At 41.1% G+C, this 12,421-nt stretch overlaps 1 protein-coding gene across 1 annotated transcript in view; it reads left to right on the plus strand.

The window, feature by feature from the left end:
* LOC307257359 (glutamate receptor ionotropic, NMDA 1-like) overlaps positions 1 to 9,866 on the plus strand; it is a gene marked incomplete at both ends in the record, with an annotated part of 94,139 nt that extends 84,273 nt beyond the window's left edge. The window contains 2 exons of the mRNA XM_080036560.1: positions 1,433 to 1,578; positions 9,801 to 9,866. Coding sequence (XP_079892686.1) covers positions 1,433 to 1,578; positions 9,801 to 9,866 — 212 coding nt within the window. The remainder of the gene's footprint in view (positions 1 to 1,432; positions 1,579 to 9,800) is intronic.
* Positions 9,867 to 12,421: the final 2,555 nt, after the last annotated feature.

The raw sequence follows: 12,421 nt of genomic DNA on the forward strand, positions 1-12,421 counted from the left end.
CATTGTTAATCAGCTTAATGCAGTGACGGGGACACAGGATAGTTTTAAGAGATTTGATTTGCATCTTGGCAACACAGTCTACTCCCTGACGGCAGGGTTTCATTTAAAGGGAAGAGGGGATGACCTGAAAGACACTCACACACACACACACAAATACACACTCTCTCACACACACACACACACTGGCCCGGACACACACACACACACACACACACACACACACACACACACACACACACACACACACACACACACACTGGCAATATGAAAACCACACCCAAAAAAGGATTTCAACAGAAGAAAATACAAAACGATGAAAACATTTAAAATTAGTAATAAAATATTTGAAAATATTAAATTGAAATATTGAGAAATTTAAAATTGAAAATAATAATAATGCAAAAGCTGTCTCTCCCCTCACCTGTCTGTCTACCTGTCTCTCCCCTCACCTGTCTGTCCCTCTGTACCTGTCTGTCTCTCTGTACCTGTCTGTCTCTCTCTACCTGTCTCCCCCCTCACCTGTCTGTCTCTCTCTACCTGTCTCCCCCTCACCTGTTTGTCTCCCTTTACCTGTGTTTACCTGTCTGTCTCTGTCTACCTGTCTTCCCCTCACCTGTCTGTTTACCTGTCTGTCTCTCTGTACCTGTGTTTACCTGTCTGTCTCTCTGTACCTGTGTTTACCTGTCTGTACCTGTCCCCTCACCTGTCTGTCCCTCTCTACCTGTCTCCCCCTCACCTGTTTGTCTACCTGTCTGTCCCCTCACCTGTCTGTCCCTCTGTACCTCTCCCCTCACCTGTGTTTACCTGTCTGTCTACCTGTCTGTCCCCTCACCTGTCTGTCTACCTGTCTGTCTCTCTGTACCTCTCCCCTCACCTGTCTGTCCCTCTGTACCTGTCTTCCCCTCACCTGTCTGTCCCCCCTCACTTGTCTGTCTACCTGTCTATCCCTCTGTACCTGTCTCTCTACCTGTCTGTCCCTCTGTACCTGTGTTTACCTGTCTGTCTCTCTCTACCTGTGTTTACCTGTCTGTCTCTCTCTACCTGTGTTTACCTGTCTCTCTCTACCTGTCTGTACCTGTGTTTACCTGTCTGTCTCTCTCTACCTGTGTTTACCTGTCTGTCCCTCTGTACCTGTGTTTACCTGTCTGTCTCTCTCTACCTGTCTTCCCCTCACCTTTCTGTTTACCTGTCTATCTCTCTCTCTACCTGTCTGTACCTGTGTTTACCTGCCTGTCTCTCTCTACCTGTGTTTACCTGTCTCTCTCTACCTGTCTGTCTCTCTCTACCTGTCTGTACCTGTGTTTACCTGTCTATCTCTCTCTCTACCTGTGTTTACCTGTCTGTCTCTCTCTACCTGTGTTTACCTGTCTATCTCTCTCTCTCTACCTGTGTTTACCTGTCTCTCTCTCTCTCTACCTGTCTGCCCCCTCAGGTGTGTTCATGCTGGTTGCCGGGGGCATCGTTGCGGGGATCTTTCTCATCTTCATCGAGATCGCTTATAAACGCCACAAAGACGCGCGACGGAAACAGATGCAACTCGCCTTCGCTGCTGTCAACGTATGGAGGAAGAACTTACAGGTAACCAACACAGTACTTGATGTACTACACAGTAAATTTTGAAGTGTTAAAATAACACTAAAAGAGTTAAATTTAACACCATTTCCGAGTGTATTTGGTCCCACTCAGAATTGGAGTTAAATTAACTCTCTTCAAAGTGTTACAATTTTAGAGTTAAATTAACTCAAAATAGAGTTAAAAATACACTGTATAGTGTTATTTAAAGCCTTATAGAGTACTTTATACACCCCGTCTTTTAACTACCGAAATTGTCACCAACACTAGGAGGCATTCTACTCCAGCTGTTGTTATATTAACTCAGATAGAGTTAATGGAGTTTGACACTGCATATTTAACACTGGGGAATTTACTGTGTATCAACACTGCTATCTGTGTTCTACTGTACACTGCTGTTATACACAGGTGAAACTCGAAACATTTGAATATCGTGCAAAAGTTAATTTATTTCAGTAATTCAACTTAAAAAGGTGAAAATAATATGTTATACAGACTCATTACATGCAAAGTGAGATATTTCAAGCCTTTATTTGTTATCATGTTTTTTTTTTAAATATTACATGAAATCAATAAAGAAGGGATTATAAATACAGAAATGTCGGCCCTCTATAAAGTATAATCATCCATATGTACTCAGTACTTGGTTTTGGGTTCCATTTTGCATGATTTCTTGCCTCAATTCCAATTCATTTTCCATGATATTCTGATAATATGAGTTTCACCTGTACTATCAATACTGCTACTTCTACTGTTTTGCTGTTTTCAATTTCATGATTTTCGTTCATCTGTTCCTTTAATTTTTTTTTTTTCATTTATTTTATTTTATTTCATTTTGATATTGTCCTCTTGCAAAGTTTTGATTTGTTTAGCCCAAGAGCTAAACATCATAGTCACTGACTGATACTTACCGAAGATTTATTTTTTATTTATTTATTTATTTATTTTTGTAAACAATTATAAAAAATAAGAGGGGGTAGGACCAGAAAAGTTTTTTTTTAACTTCTTCCTATCCCTTTTGAACATGAACTATATTATTTGAGTTATGTATTTGTTGTTTAGGATCCCATTTGTTTTTTTTTGTTTTTTTATTTATTTATTTCCTTTTTATTGCTCAATTGTTTTATTTATGTTTGTATTATTTTTTTATTTTTTTAACCATGTTCAATAAAGACTTAAAAAAAAAAATGTATTTAAATGTCAAGTCAAGCCAAAGTCATAGTAGTAACACCAGCAACGACTGAAAAAAGTATTATGAAACAAATAAAATATATTTTTTAAATGTTCTACTACTCTAAAACGACCATGGTGAAGCAAAGTAAACTGTGATTTAGTAGCGTTCATAAACACAGGCTTTTCCCCTCTGCCTGATGTAAATGGTTTGGTCTGAGTTGGCGGGGATTCAGACCAGAGCAAAGGCATTGAGAAAAACTATATAAAAATAGAATTCTCTTTACACGGATGGTCTCGTTTGCTGTTACATGTGATTTACAAAAAATGTACGGTTTCAGAAATATTTAAAAGTTCAAATTCCTCATAGGAGATTGAAAATAACCTTTCTCTCTCTCTCTCTCTCTCTCTCTCTCACTCACACAAACACACACTCACTCTCTCTCTCTCTCTCTCACACACACACACACACTCTCTCTCTCTCTTTCACACGCACACACACACAGAAACCACCACTCAACATTAATCTTACATGAGGAACATGGAATTGAATGTGTGAGTTGCTCGGCCGCCCGTCATGTTGTGCTGATCTGAGATTCACATCCATATGGATGAGACACACAAGGCTTGGTGTCTGTGTCTCACACTGTCATAACCTGCAGCATCATTTAAAGGGGCAGTGTGTAGCATTTATTGGCATTTTTACAGAACAGACTTGGTAGAAATGTAATATTTATATAATATGTTAATAAGTGTGTTTTAATTAGTATGTAGACTGTTGAAAATAAAATATGTTGTTTTATGAGTTTAGAATGAGCCTTTTATATCTACATAGGAGCGGGGCGCTGAGGCCGCCATGTTGCACCGCCATGTTTCTACAGTAGCACAGAACAGACAAACTTAACGGAATACTTCACCCATAAGGAAACGGCGTTCTATCATTATAAACTCGCTATTATAAGATAATGAATGAGGTTTTTCTTCCCTCAGTCTTTCCTCAGTCTTCCCTTGGCCCAGCTGTCCTGTTAATCCTAACCCTACATTTTACCATGTGTGATGTCACGCATGGGAACATGTAGGGTTAGACAGTGAGACCATAAAACACTCTTTCTGCCTTTTCTCAGGCTAGGATGAACCGTTTTCTAAAATGTTTGCACATTTATACTACATAGGATCTCAGAGTTCAATACACCTTCATATTCCCACCGGTGAAGAAGGGCTTTAACGGCCTTACACATTCTGTTGGAAGACCAAGAAGAAGAAGAAGTACTATATAATAAATAACTAAATACATCTTCACCTCATCACTTGATATTGTGGAAAGACTTGAGGCAGTGGTGGATGATGCCATCTTTAGTAACTAGCTTCTTGTCCTTGAAGGCCACCGTAGCTTCTGTAAAACTGTACCCCACCAGATTTTAGATTTCTTTTATTATGAGCATGGCTGGAGGGACAGAAATGGTCTCATATGTGACAGTCAGATAAAGTCAGTGATGATAACTGTAAAGCCCCTATCTCACTGGGCTGCGACTGTTTGCGACAAGTTGGAGACTTCATTCGCAAACGAGTCTCTAAACTGTCTCCAAACGTTCGCGGAGGTCTCAATTTCCTCGCATGAGTCGCAGAGCCGCGCAGTCCTGTCGCATGAATTTTGAACATGTTCAAAAAAAGTGTGCGACAAATCTGTCTCAAAACAGTCTCAGAGTGGTCGCAGGTGTCTCCAACGCGTCGCAAACCCTTCTCAATTTAGTTTCCGCGAGTCAGAAAGTGCGAGCAATGTCAGACAGCTTTGCGAGGGGTTGGCGACTTATGAAACTAAATTGCGACTGATTTGAGACAAAAATGAGACGGTCGTGCGACGCTCGCGAGACATAAATGCGACCTCCTGGCAAGTGTTGGGCAGGACATTCGCAAACGTGTCGTGAGGAACCAACTCAGTGAGACTGCAAGTGAAAATTGTCGCTAATTTGCATGTTTGGTCGCAATTTTGTGTCTCCAACTTGTCGCACACTGTCGCAGCCCAGTGAGATAGGGGCTTAACTTAGAAAGTAAAAACTATAATATAAATTAAGCATGTATTTTCTTTTTCTCTCTCTCTCTCCTCAGGATGAAGACACAGTAACAGTAAGTCTACTAAAGATTACTCTTGCATCCTGTTGAGACACAAGTCCTGATATATATTCAATTCTTGATATGTTCTTAATTTTATAGTATGCTGATTCACCCTGCGTTCCAGTCCCCATACTATCTACTATTTTGTATGGTGAAAAAAAGAGATTTAGGATGTCCTGATTCTTGTGGCCAGATTTAGTATGGTTAGAAATACCCAGATGTCTACTACATCCAGCCAAGATGTTTAGTGTTGAAATCAGCATCCTATTTGGGCGATTCTGACCCACAATCCAGTGTGCACCGGAAGTGACGTCACATCGACGGAGCCTCCATATGAAAACAAACGGGGATGAGACGGATATAAAAGCAAGAGGCAAGATCAAGGAGCAATGTTATGATGAAATAAATGAGTTAGACCAGTGGTTCTCAATTATTTTCTGTCTTGCCCCCCCTGGGGGACAGAATTTTTTTCGCGCCCCCCCTAAATTGAAATACTATTGAGAACCTGCTAATATTTATTTATTTATCTGTACAAAACCACTGTATGAGTTTCTGGCACGAGCATTCTGCATACAATCACCTTATTATCAAATTAGATAACAAAAATTAGTTGAGATAACTTCTGCAGCAAAAAAAATCAAAGTTCAGTTTATTAGCTCAATTTGTAACATTTAAACAAGACTGCTCAGTCTGTGTGAATCTCAGGACAGAGAAACAAGAGCAAATGATTCACTGAGGTTTGCATTTCATTCAAAACATTTTTAAACTGTAAACATAGTTAAGGTGGTGTTTTTTTATTATTATAATAGGCCAATAGGCCTTCTGTGATGCGATAACCAATAATTCATTAATGTTATTATTAGTCTACTTGCTTGATTTCTTTTTAAATAACCTACAGAGACACTTGGAGACACGTGGACATTTATTGGTAAAAACACTACCGCTTTTGTCCAAAGGGGGGCGCTAGAATTAACACACACTGAAAGTTCCTCTGAGCAGCTTTAAGCATCTGGCCTGAAACACATTTATAATCTCTCTGGATTTACATTTCAAACAGGGGCAGCTAAAGGCCACACACACACACACACACACTCACACACACACACACACACACACACACACACACACACACACACACACAGCTAGTGTAGCATGATTAGCACTTCAAACGGCTAGGAGTTAGCAGGGCCGGATTACCATGTTAAACAGCTGTGAGGGGAATACACTCGTCTAGATCAGCTGTTCATATGATCACAGTAAATAAACATTATATATATTTTGTATTTTATTGTAACAACAAAGATAGGTTTTCATCATCTTACAATTTCTTAATGTTCCCATGTACAGCCTTTAGAGAGCGAGAGAGAGAGAGAGAGAGAGAGAGGGAGAGAGAGAGAGAGAGAGAGAGAGAGAGAGAGAGAGAGAGAGAGAGAGAGAGAGATGCACTGAGAGAGAGAGAGAGAGACACTGGGCTTCACAGGAGAGAGAGAGAGAGAGACACTGAGAGAGAGAGAGAGAGAGAGATTGGGTTAGATATGTATATATACATATTTTCTGCGCAAAGAAATAGAAAGGAAGAAAGAAAATAATAATAATAATAATTAAAGATGAAAAATGAATTTACACACACACACACACACACACACACACACACACACACACACACACACACACACACACACACACACACACACACACACACACACACACACACACACACACACACACACACACACACACACACACACACACACACACACACACACACACACACACACACACACACACACACACACACACACACACACACACACACACACACACACACACACACTCACACACACACACACACACACACACACAGCCAGTGTTCAGTGAAGCAGACAGACAGACTGCAGGCAGTGTGTTATATAATCAGCTGGTGCTCTTAGCAGATGGTCAAAAGTCACACAGTCACACAGTCATAGTGTGTGTGTGTGTGTGTGTGTGTGTGTGTGTGTGTGTGTGTGTGTGTGTGTGTGTGTGTGTGTGACACCGGCCTGCTCTTCAAAAGGACAAACGGCAACACCATCCGCGCCACGGGCAAAAAATTCACAAAAAATAAATTATAAATGCGCATGTGCATGTGTGTATAATGTGTGTGTGTGTGTGTGTGTCTGGTGTGTGTGTGTATAATGTATGTGCATGTGTGTATAATGTGTGTGTATAATGTATGTGTGTGTGTGTGTGTGTGCGTGTGTGTGTGTGTGTGTGTGTGTCTGGTGTGTGTGTGTGTGTGTGTGTGTGTGTTATACAGCGAGGCGAAGAACAACACAAATTACACACAAATCAAACTGTATGTTTGCCATATTCCTACTGTACCGATCAGCCCAACAGCTTCAACCATCTCACTTACACTGCACTACTGCCTTCACAATCTGTTACTATTCCATATTTTGTGTTTGAGTGTATATTTGGATGCTGCTAAAATTTCGTTTTAGACTGAACAATGACAAGAAAAGATTCTAATTCTGACCCTCCCCCACTGTCTGTCTGTTAGTGGAAGGCAGCCCCTGATTGGTTCATGTAGTCATCAATCTAGCCTCCAGTCAGACCGGACCCTCCCCACTTTATGTCTGTTAGTGGAAGGCAGCCCCTGATTGGTTCATGTAGTCATCAATCTAGCCTCCAGTCAGACCGGACCCTCCCCACTGTCTGTCTGTTAGTGGAAGGCAGCCCCTGATTGGTTCATGTAGTCGTCAATCTAGCCTCCAGTCAGACCGGACCCTCACCACTTTATGTCTGTTAGTGGAAGGCAGCCCCTGATTGGTTCATGTAGTCGTCAATCTAGCCTCCAGTCAGACTGGACCCTCCCCACTGTCTGTCTGTTAGTGGAAGGCAGCCCCTGATTGGTTCATGTAGTCGTCAATCTAGCCTCCAGTCAGACCGGACCCTCCCCACTTTCTGTCTGTCTGTTAGTGGAAGGCAGCCCCTGATTGGTTCATGTAGTCGTCAATCTAGCCTCCAGTCAGACCGGACCCTCCCCACTGTCTGTCTGTCTGTTAGTGGAAGGCAGCCCCTGATTGGTTCATGTAGTCATCAATCTAGCCTCCAGTCAGACCGGACCCTCCCCACTTTCTGTCTGTCTGTTAGTGGAAGGCAGCCCCTGATTGGTTCATGTAGTCGTCAATCTAGCCTCCAGTCAGACCGGACCCTCCCCACTTTCTGTCTGTCTGTTAGTGGAAGGCAGCCCCTGATTGGTTCATGTAGTCGTCAATCAAGCCTCCAGTCAGACCGGACCCTCCCCACTGTCTGTCTGTCTGTTAGTGGAAGGCAGCCCCTGATTGGTTCATGTAGTCATCAATCTAGCCTCCAGTCAGACCGGACCCTCCCCACTTTCTGTCTGTTAGTGGAAGGCAGCCCCTGATTGGTTCATGTAGTCGTCAATCTAGCCTCCAGTCAGACCGGACCCTCCCCACTGTCTGTCTGTTAGTGGAAGGCAGCCCCTGATTGGTTCATGTAGTCATCAATCTAGCCTCCAGTCAGACCGGACCCTCCCCACTGTCTGTCTGTTAGTGGAAGGCAGCCCCCTTAAAGTCGCTACGAGGGACTTCAAAATATTGTGAAAAGTCAAATTTTTCCTCTGATGATCATAAATGACATGTAACAGCAAATACCATTCGAGCGAGACCATCAGTGCAAAGAATGCTATTTTTATATAGTTTTTCTTTATGCCTTTGTCATGGGTATACGCTCACCCAGGAACAACAGCTGGCGTGGTAAAAACACTACTGCTTTAGTCCAAAGGGGGGCGCTGGAATTAACCATAGATAGTAAATAATATGGATGTAGCATCCGGGCTGACCTCAGTTATTCACACGGCATCCAATAATCCTGGTTTGTGCGTGTCGCCATCTTGTGAGGGGGGAGGGAGATAGCTGACGTATACCTCCGAGGCAAAGTGAGGGACAACAGGCGGAGAGCTGTCACTCAAGAGATCGCGCCAATACATTTTAACCTCCAAAAGAATAAAAACTAGCGTAGGCCAAAAAAATTCACCCCCCTCAGTGTTGTCATGGAGATATGACCTAAACATACAGGCTAACATGGTTTTGTGGACCAGGCTGTAAATAGGTTTAATAAGACTTTGAAAACGGCCTGTCTAACAAGTGAGGCAAAGAAAAACTGCTCGTCTTGGCACCACCCCCCTAGTGGCACTTCCTGGTTACTACAGTTGTAGGTCACTTCCTTATTGGATGCCGGTAAAAATCGCTGAGGTTGGGGCTTGGAATGAACACACACTGAAAGTTCCTCGGAGCACTTTGAAGATGCCGACAAACTCTTGTACGTATGTAGTTTTACAATAGACACAAAGGTTGCGTTCCGAATCTCATACTCTTTCTTTTTTCTATTCTACATACTACATCCGACGATAAAAAGAATCTAGTTAGGATGCAGTAGACATACTATTGGGACATACTTTTCTCTCTTATTTCATCATAACATTGCGCCTTGATCTTGCCTCTTGCTTTTATATCCGTCGCATCCCCGTTTGTTTTCATAACATGGACCTATAGGCTTCGTCGATGTTACGTCACTTCACGTGCGCACTGGATTGTGGGTCAGAATCGCCCAAATAGGATGCACTTTTCAACACTAACAATCTTGGCCGCATGAAGTAGGACATCCGGGTACTTCTAACCATCCTAAATCTGGCCACAAGAATCGGGACATCCTAAATCTTTTTTCTACCAAACTATATAGTAGAAAGTATGCGATTCGGAACGCAACCAAATTAACAAAATGAAACTGAGATCAGGCAGGATTTAATGTCCACCATTTTGGTTCTGTGTCTGTTGAATGTGTTGAATTAACGTGTGTGTGTGTGTGTGTGTGTGTGTGTGTGTGTGTGTGTGTGTGTGTGTGTGTGTGTGTGTGTGTGTTTCTTTTTGCTCTTCTCTTTGCAGCCCTACCCGACTGACATCACCGGACAGCTGAACCTATCAGATCCCTCCGTCAGTACCGTGGTCTGAGAGAGAGAGAGAGAGAGAGAGAGAGAGAGAGAGACAGAGAGAGAGAGAGACAGAGAGAGAGAGAGAGAGAGAGAGAGACACAGAGAGAGAGAGAGAGAGAGAGAGAGAGATAGAGAGAGATACAGACAGAGAAAGAGAGAGAGAGAGAGAGCTTCACTACTGCTGCTGCTGAGCCTAGCACACACACACACACACACACACACACACACACACACACGCACACACACACGCACACACACACACACACACAGACCCTCTGGACACACACACACACACCATGAAGACACAAGGACAGACTGATCCTGACTGAGAACGGAAGGAGAAAATCACGGTGTCAGGACTTTTGGATGGAGTCACACTGTGCCAACACACACACACACACACACACACACACACACACACACACACACACACACACACACCATCTGTTATCCTAACACACACACACACAAACACACACACACACACACACACATTCCCGCCTTGCTCCGCTTGTAGCTGTAACCAGAGGGTCATTTATTTTGATGTCTCGATGTTGTACAGTTGATACAGTTGTTTCCTGTTCGTCACACTAATTGATCGCACTGTTATTATTATTATTATTATTATTATTATTATTATTATTATTATTATTATTATTATTATTATTACTACTACTACTACTACTATTATTATTATTATTATTATTATTATTATTATTATTATTATTATTATTATTATTATTATTATTATTATTATTATTATTATTATTATTATTATTATTACTACTACTATTATTATTATTATTATTATTAGTGTTCCACAGAATACCTTGTTTGATTGGGACACATTTAGTGTGGGGCTGTATATGGATCACTGTATGTTCTCATTTCTAGTTGATGTTCTTCTAAATTGAAGGTAAGGGTCTGAAGAACAATGTTGGTTCCAGTGTCGAGAAACCAGAACAATTTTTTTTTTTGGTCCATCTTCCAATATGGCAACAACTTAAATCTGGGGTGGAGGATTTGGGGAGAAAATAGCAGTTGGGAAAGAGATTCGAATCCAAATACCTCAACCGCTCCATTTGTTCTCTTTGGTCCCTCCCCTATGGTCCCTCCCTGACACGCTCTACACCAACAAAGTCGTGCCAAAGTGAATGGACAGTCCCAACAGCCAATAAGAACAGAGAATCGGAGCCTCGCTCTGATTGGTCAAAGTGTACAGCTCAGAGCGAGGCTGGTGTAGAGCGTGTCAGGTTGCTATTTTCTCCCAAAATCATGTACCCCAGCTTTAAATCATGAATGTTCTGAAGAAGGTCTTAATTTGTTTACACTAGGCTTTGTAATATTATCTGTTTTGCTATTTACGGTGTGAGGAACCATCGGTAACACTTTATAATAACTATCCGTTGTAACTCGTTAATAGATCATTAGTAAACTCTTAATTAATGATTATTGATAATTTGTTAAGTGTTTGTTAGCAGTTTGTTAAGGATGTATAACAATGGTAGATAGTTAATAGCTTAATAATTGAATCAGTTCATCTGGGAGGTAATCCGAGATTAACTGTTCACGTCACGTTCAAGTCCATGGCATGCACAGTGTGTATTGAGTTTATTTAAAAACAATTGGAAATGGGGCTGCCCTCAGTTGCCCATGCACTGTGTATAGTCTATGGCCTATTTCAGCCTCGTCGGTATCTCGGATTACCTCCCAGATGAACTGATTCAATTATTAAGCTATTAACTATCTACCATTGTTATAAATCCTTAACAAACTGCTAACAAACACTTAACAAATCATTAATAATCATTAATTAAGAGTTTACTAATGATCTATTAACGAGTTACAACGGATAGTTATTATAAAGTGTTACCGAACCATCTAGAGTTGAAATATCAGAAAATTCTTGCATTCCAAAAATCAAAGATGGATGCCTCCAATATCCGCCCTTATTCAAAAGTTCATAATTTTCTTTTTTGTGGCCATTTTGGAAAATGGGTAAAAACATTGAAATCAATTAAATTTGGTCTGGTTTCTTGGTTCTCAAACCAGAATTGTTCTACAGACCCTTACCTTCAATTAAAGGCCTACTTCACCGGTTTGAATATGAAGGTGTATTGAATTCTGAGATCCTATGTAGTATAAATGTGCGAATTTTTTTTAAATTGGTTCATCCTAGCCTGAGAAAAGGCAGAAAGAGTGTTTTTTTTAACCCTATATTTCTCTTTCTTGTGACATCACAGAAAGAGAAATATAGGGTTAAAAAAAAACTTACTTTGTAAATATTACTGTGATGTCACAGTAATATTTAAAAAGTACGTCACGAGAAAGAGAAATATAGGGTTAAAAAAAACACTGCCTTTTCTCAGGCTAGGATGAACCGATTTCAATTTTTTTTGCACATTTATACTACATAGGATCTCAGAATTCTATACACCTTCATATTCCCACCGGTGAAGTAGGCCTTTAATAAGAGAAGATTAAACCAACTTGGAATGACAGTGTCCATGCACCACACTACGATGGGAGTCAATCTCTGAACAGTACAGACGTTTTTAACCAGGTGATTAATTC

The sequence above is a fragment of the Ammodytes marinus genome, assembly GCF_949987685.1.
Source record: "Ammodytes marinus genome assembly, chromosome: 2".
Taxonomy (NCBI): Eukaryota; Metazoa; Chordata; class Actinopteri; order Uranoscopiformes; family Ammodytidae; genus Ammodytes; species Ammodytes marinus.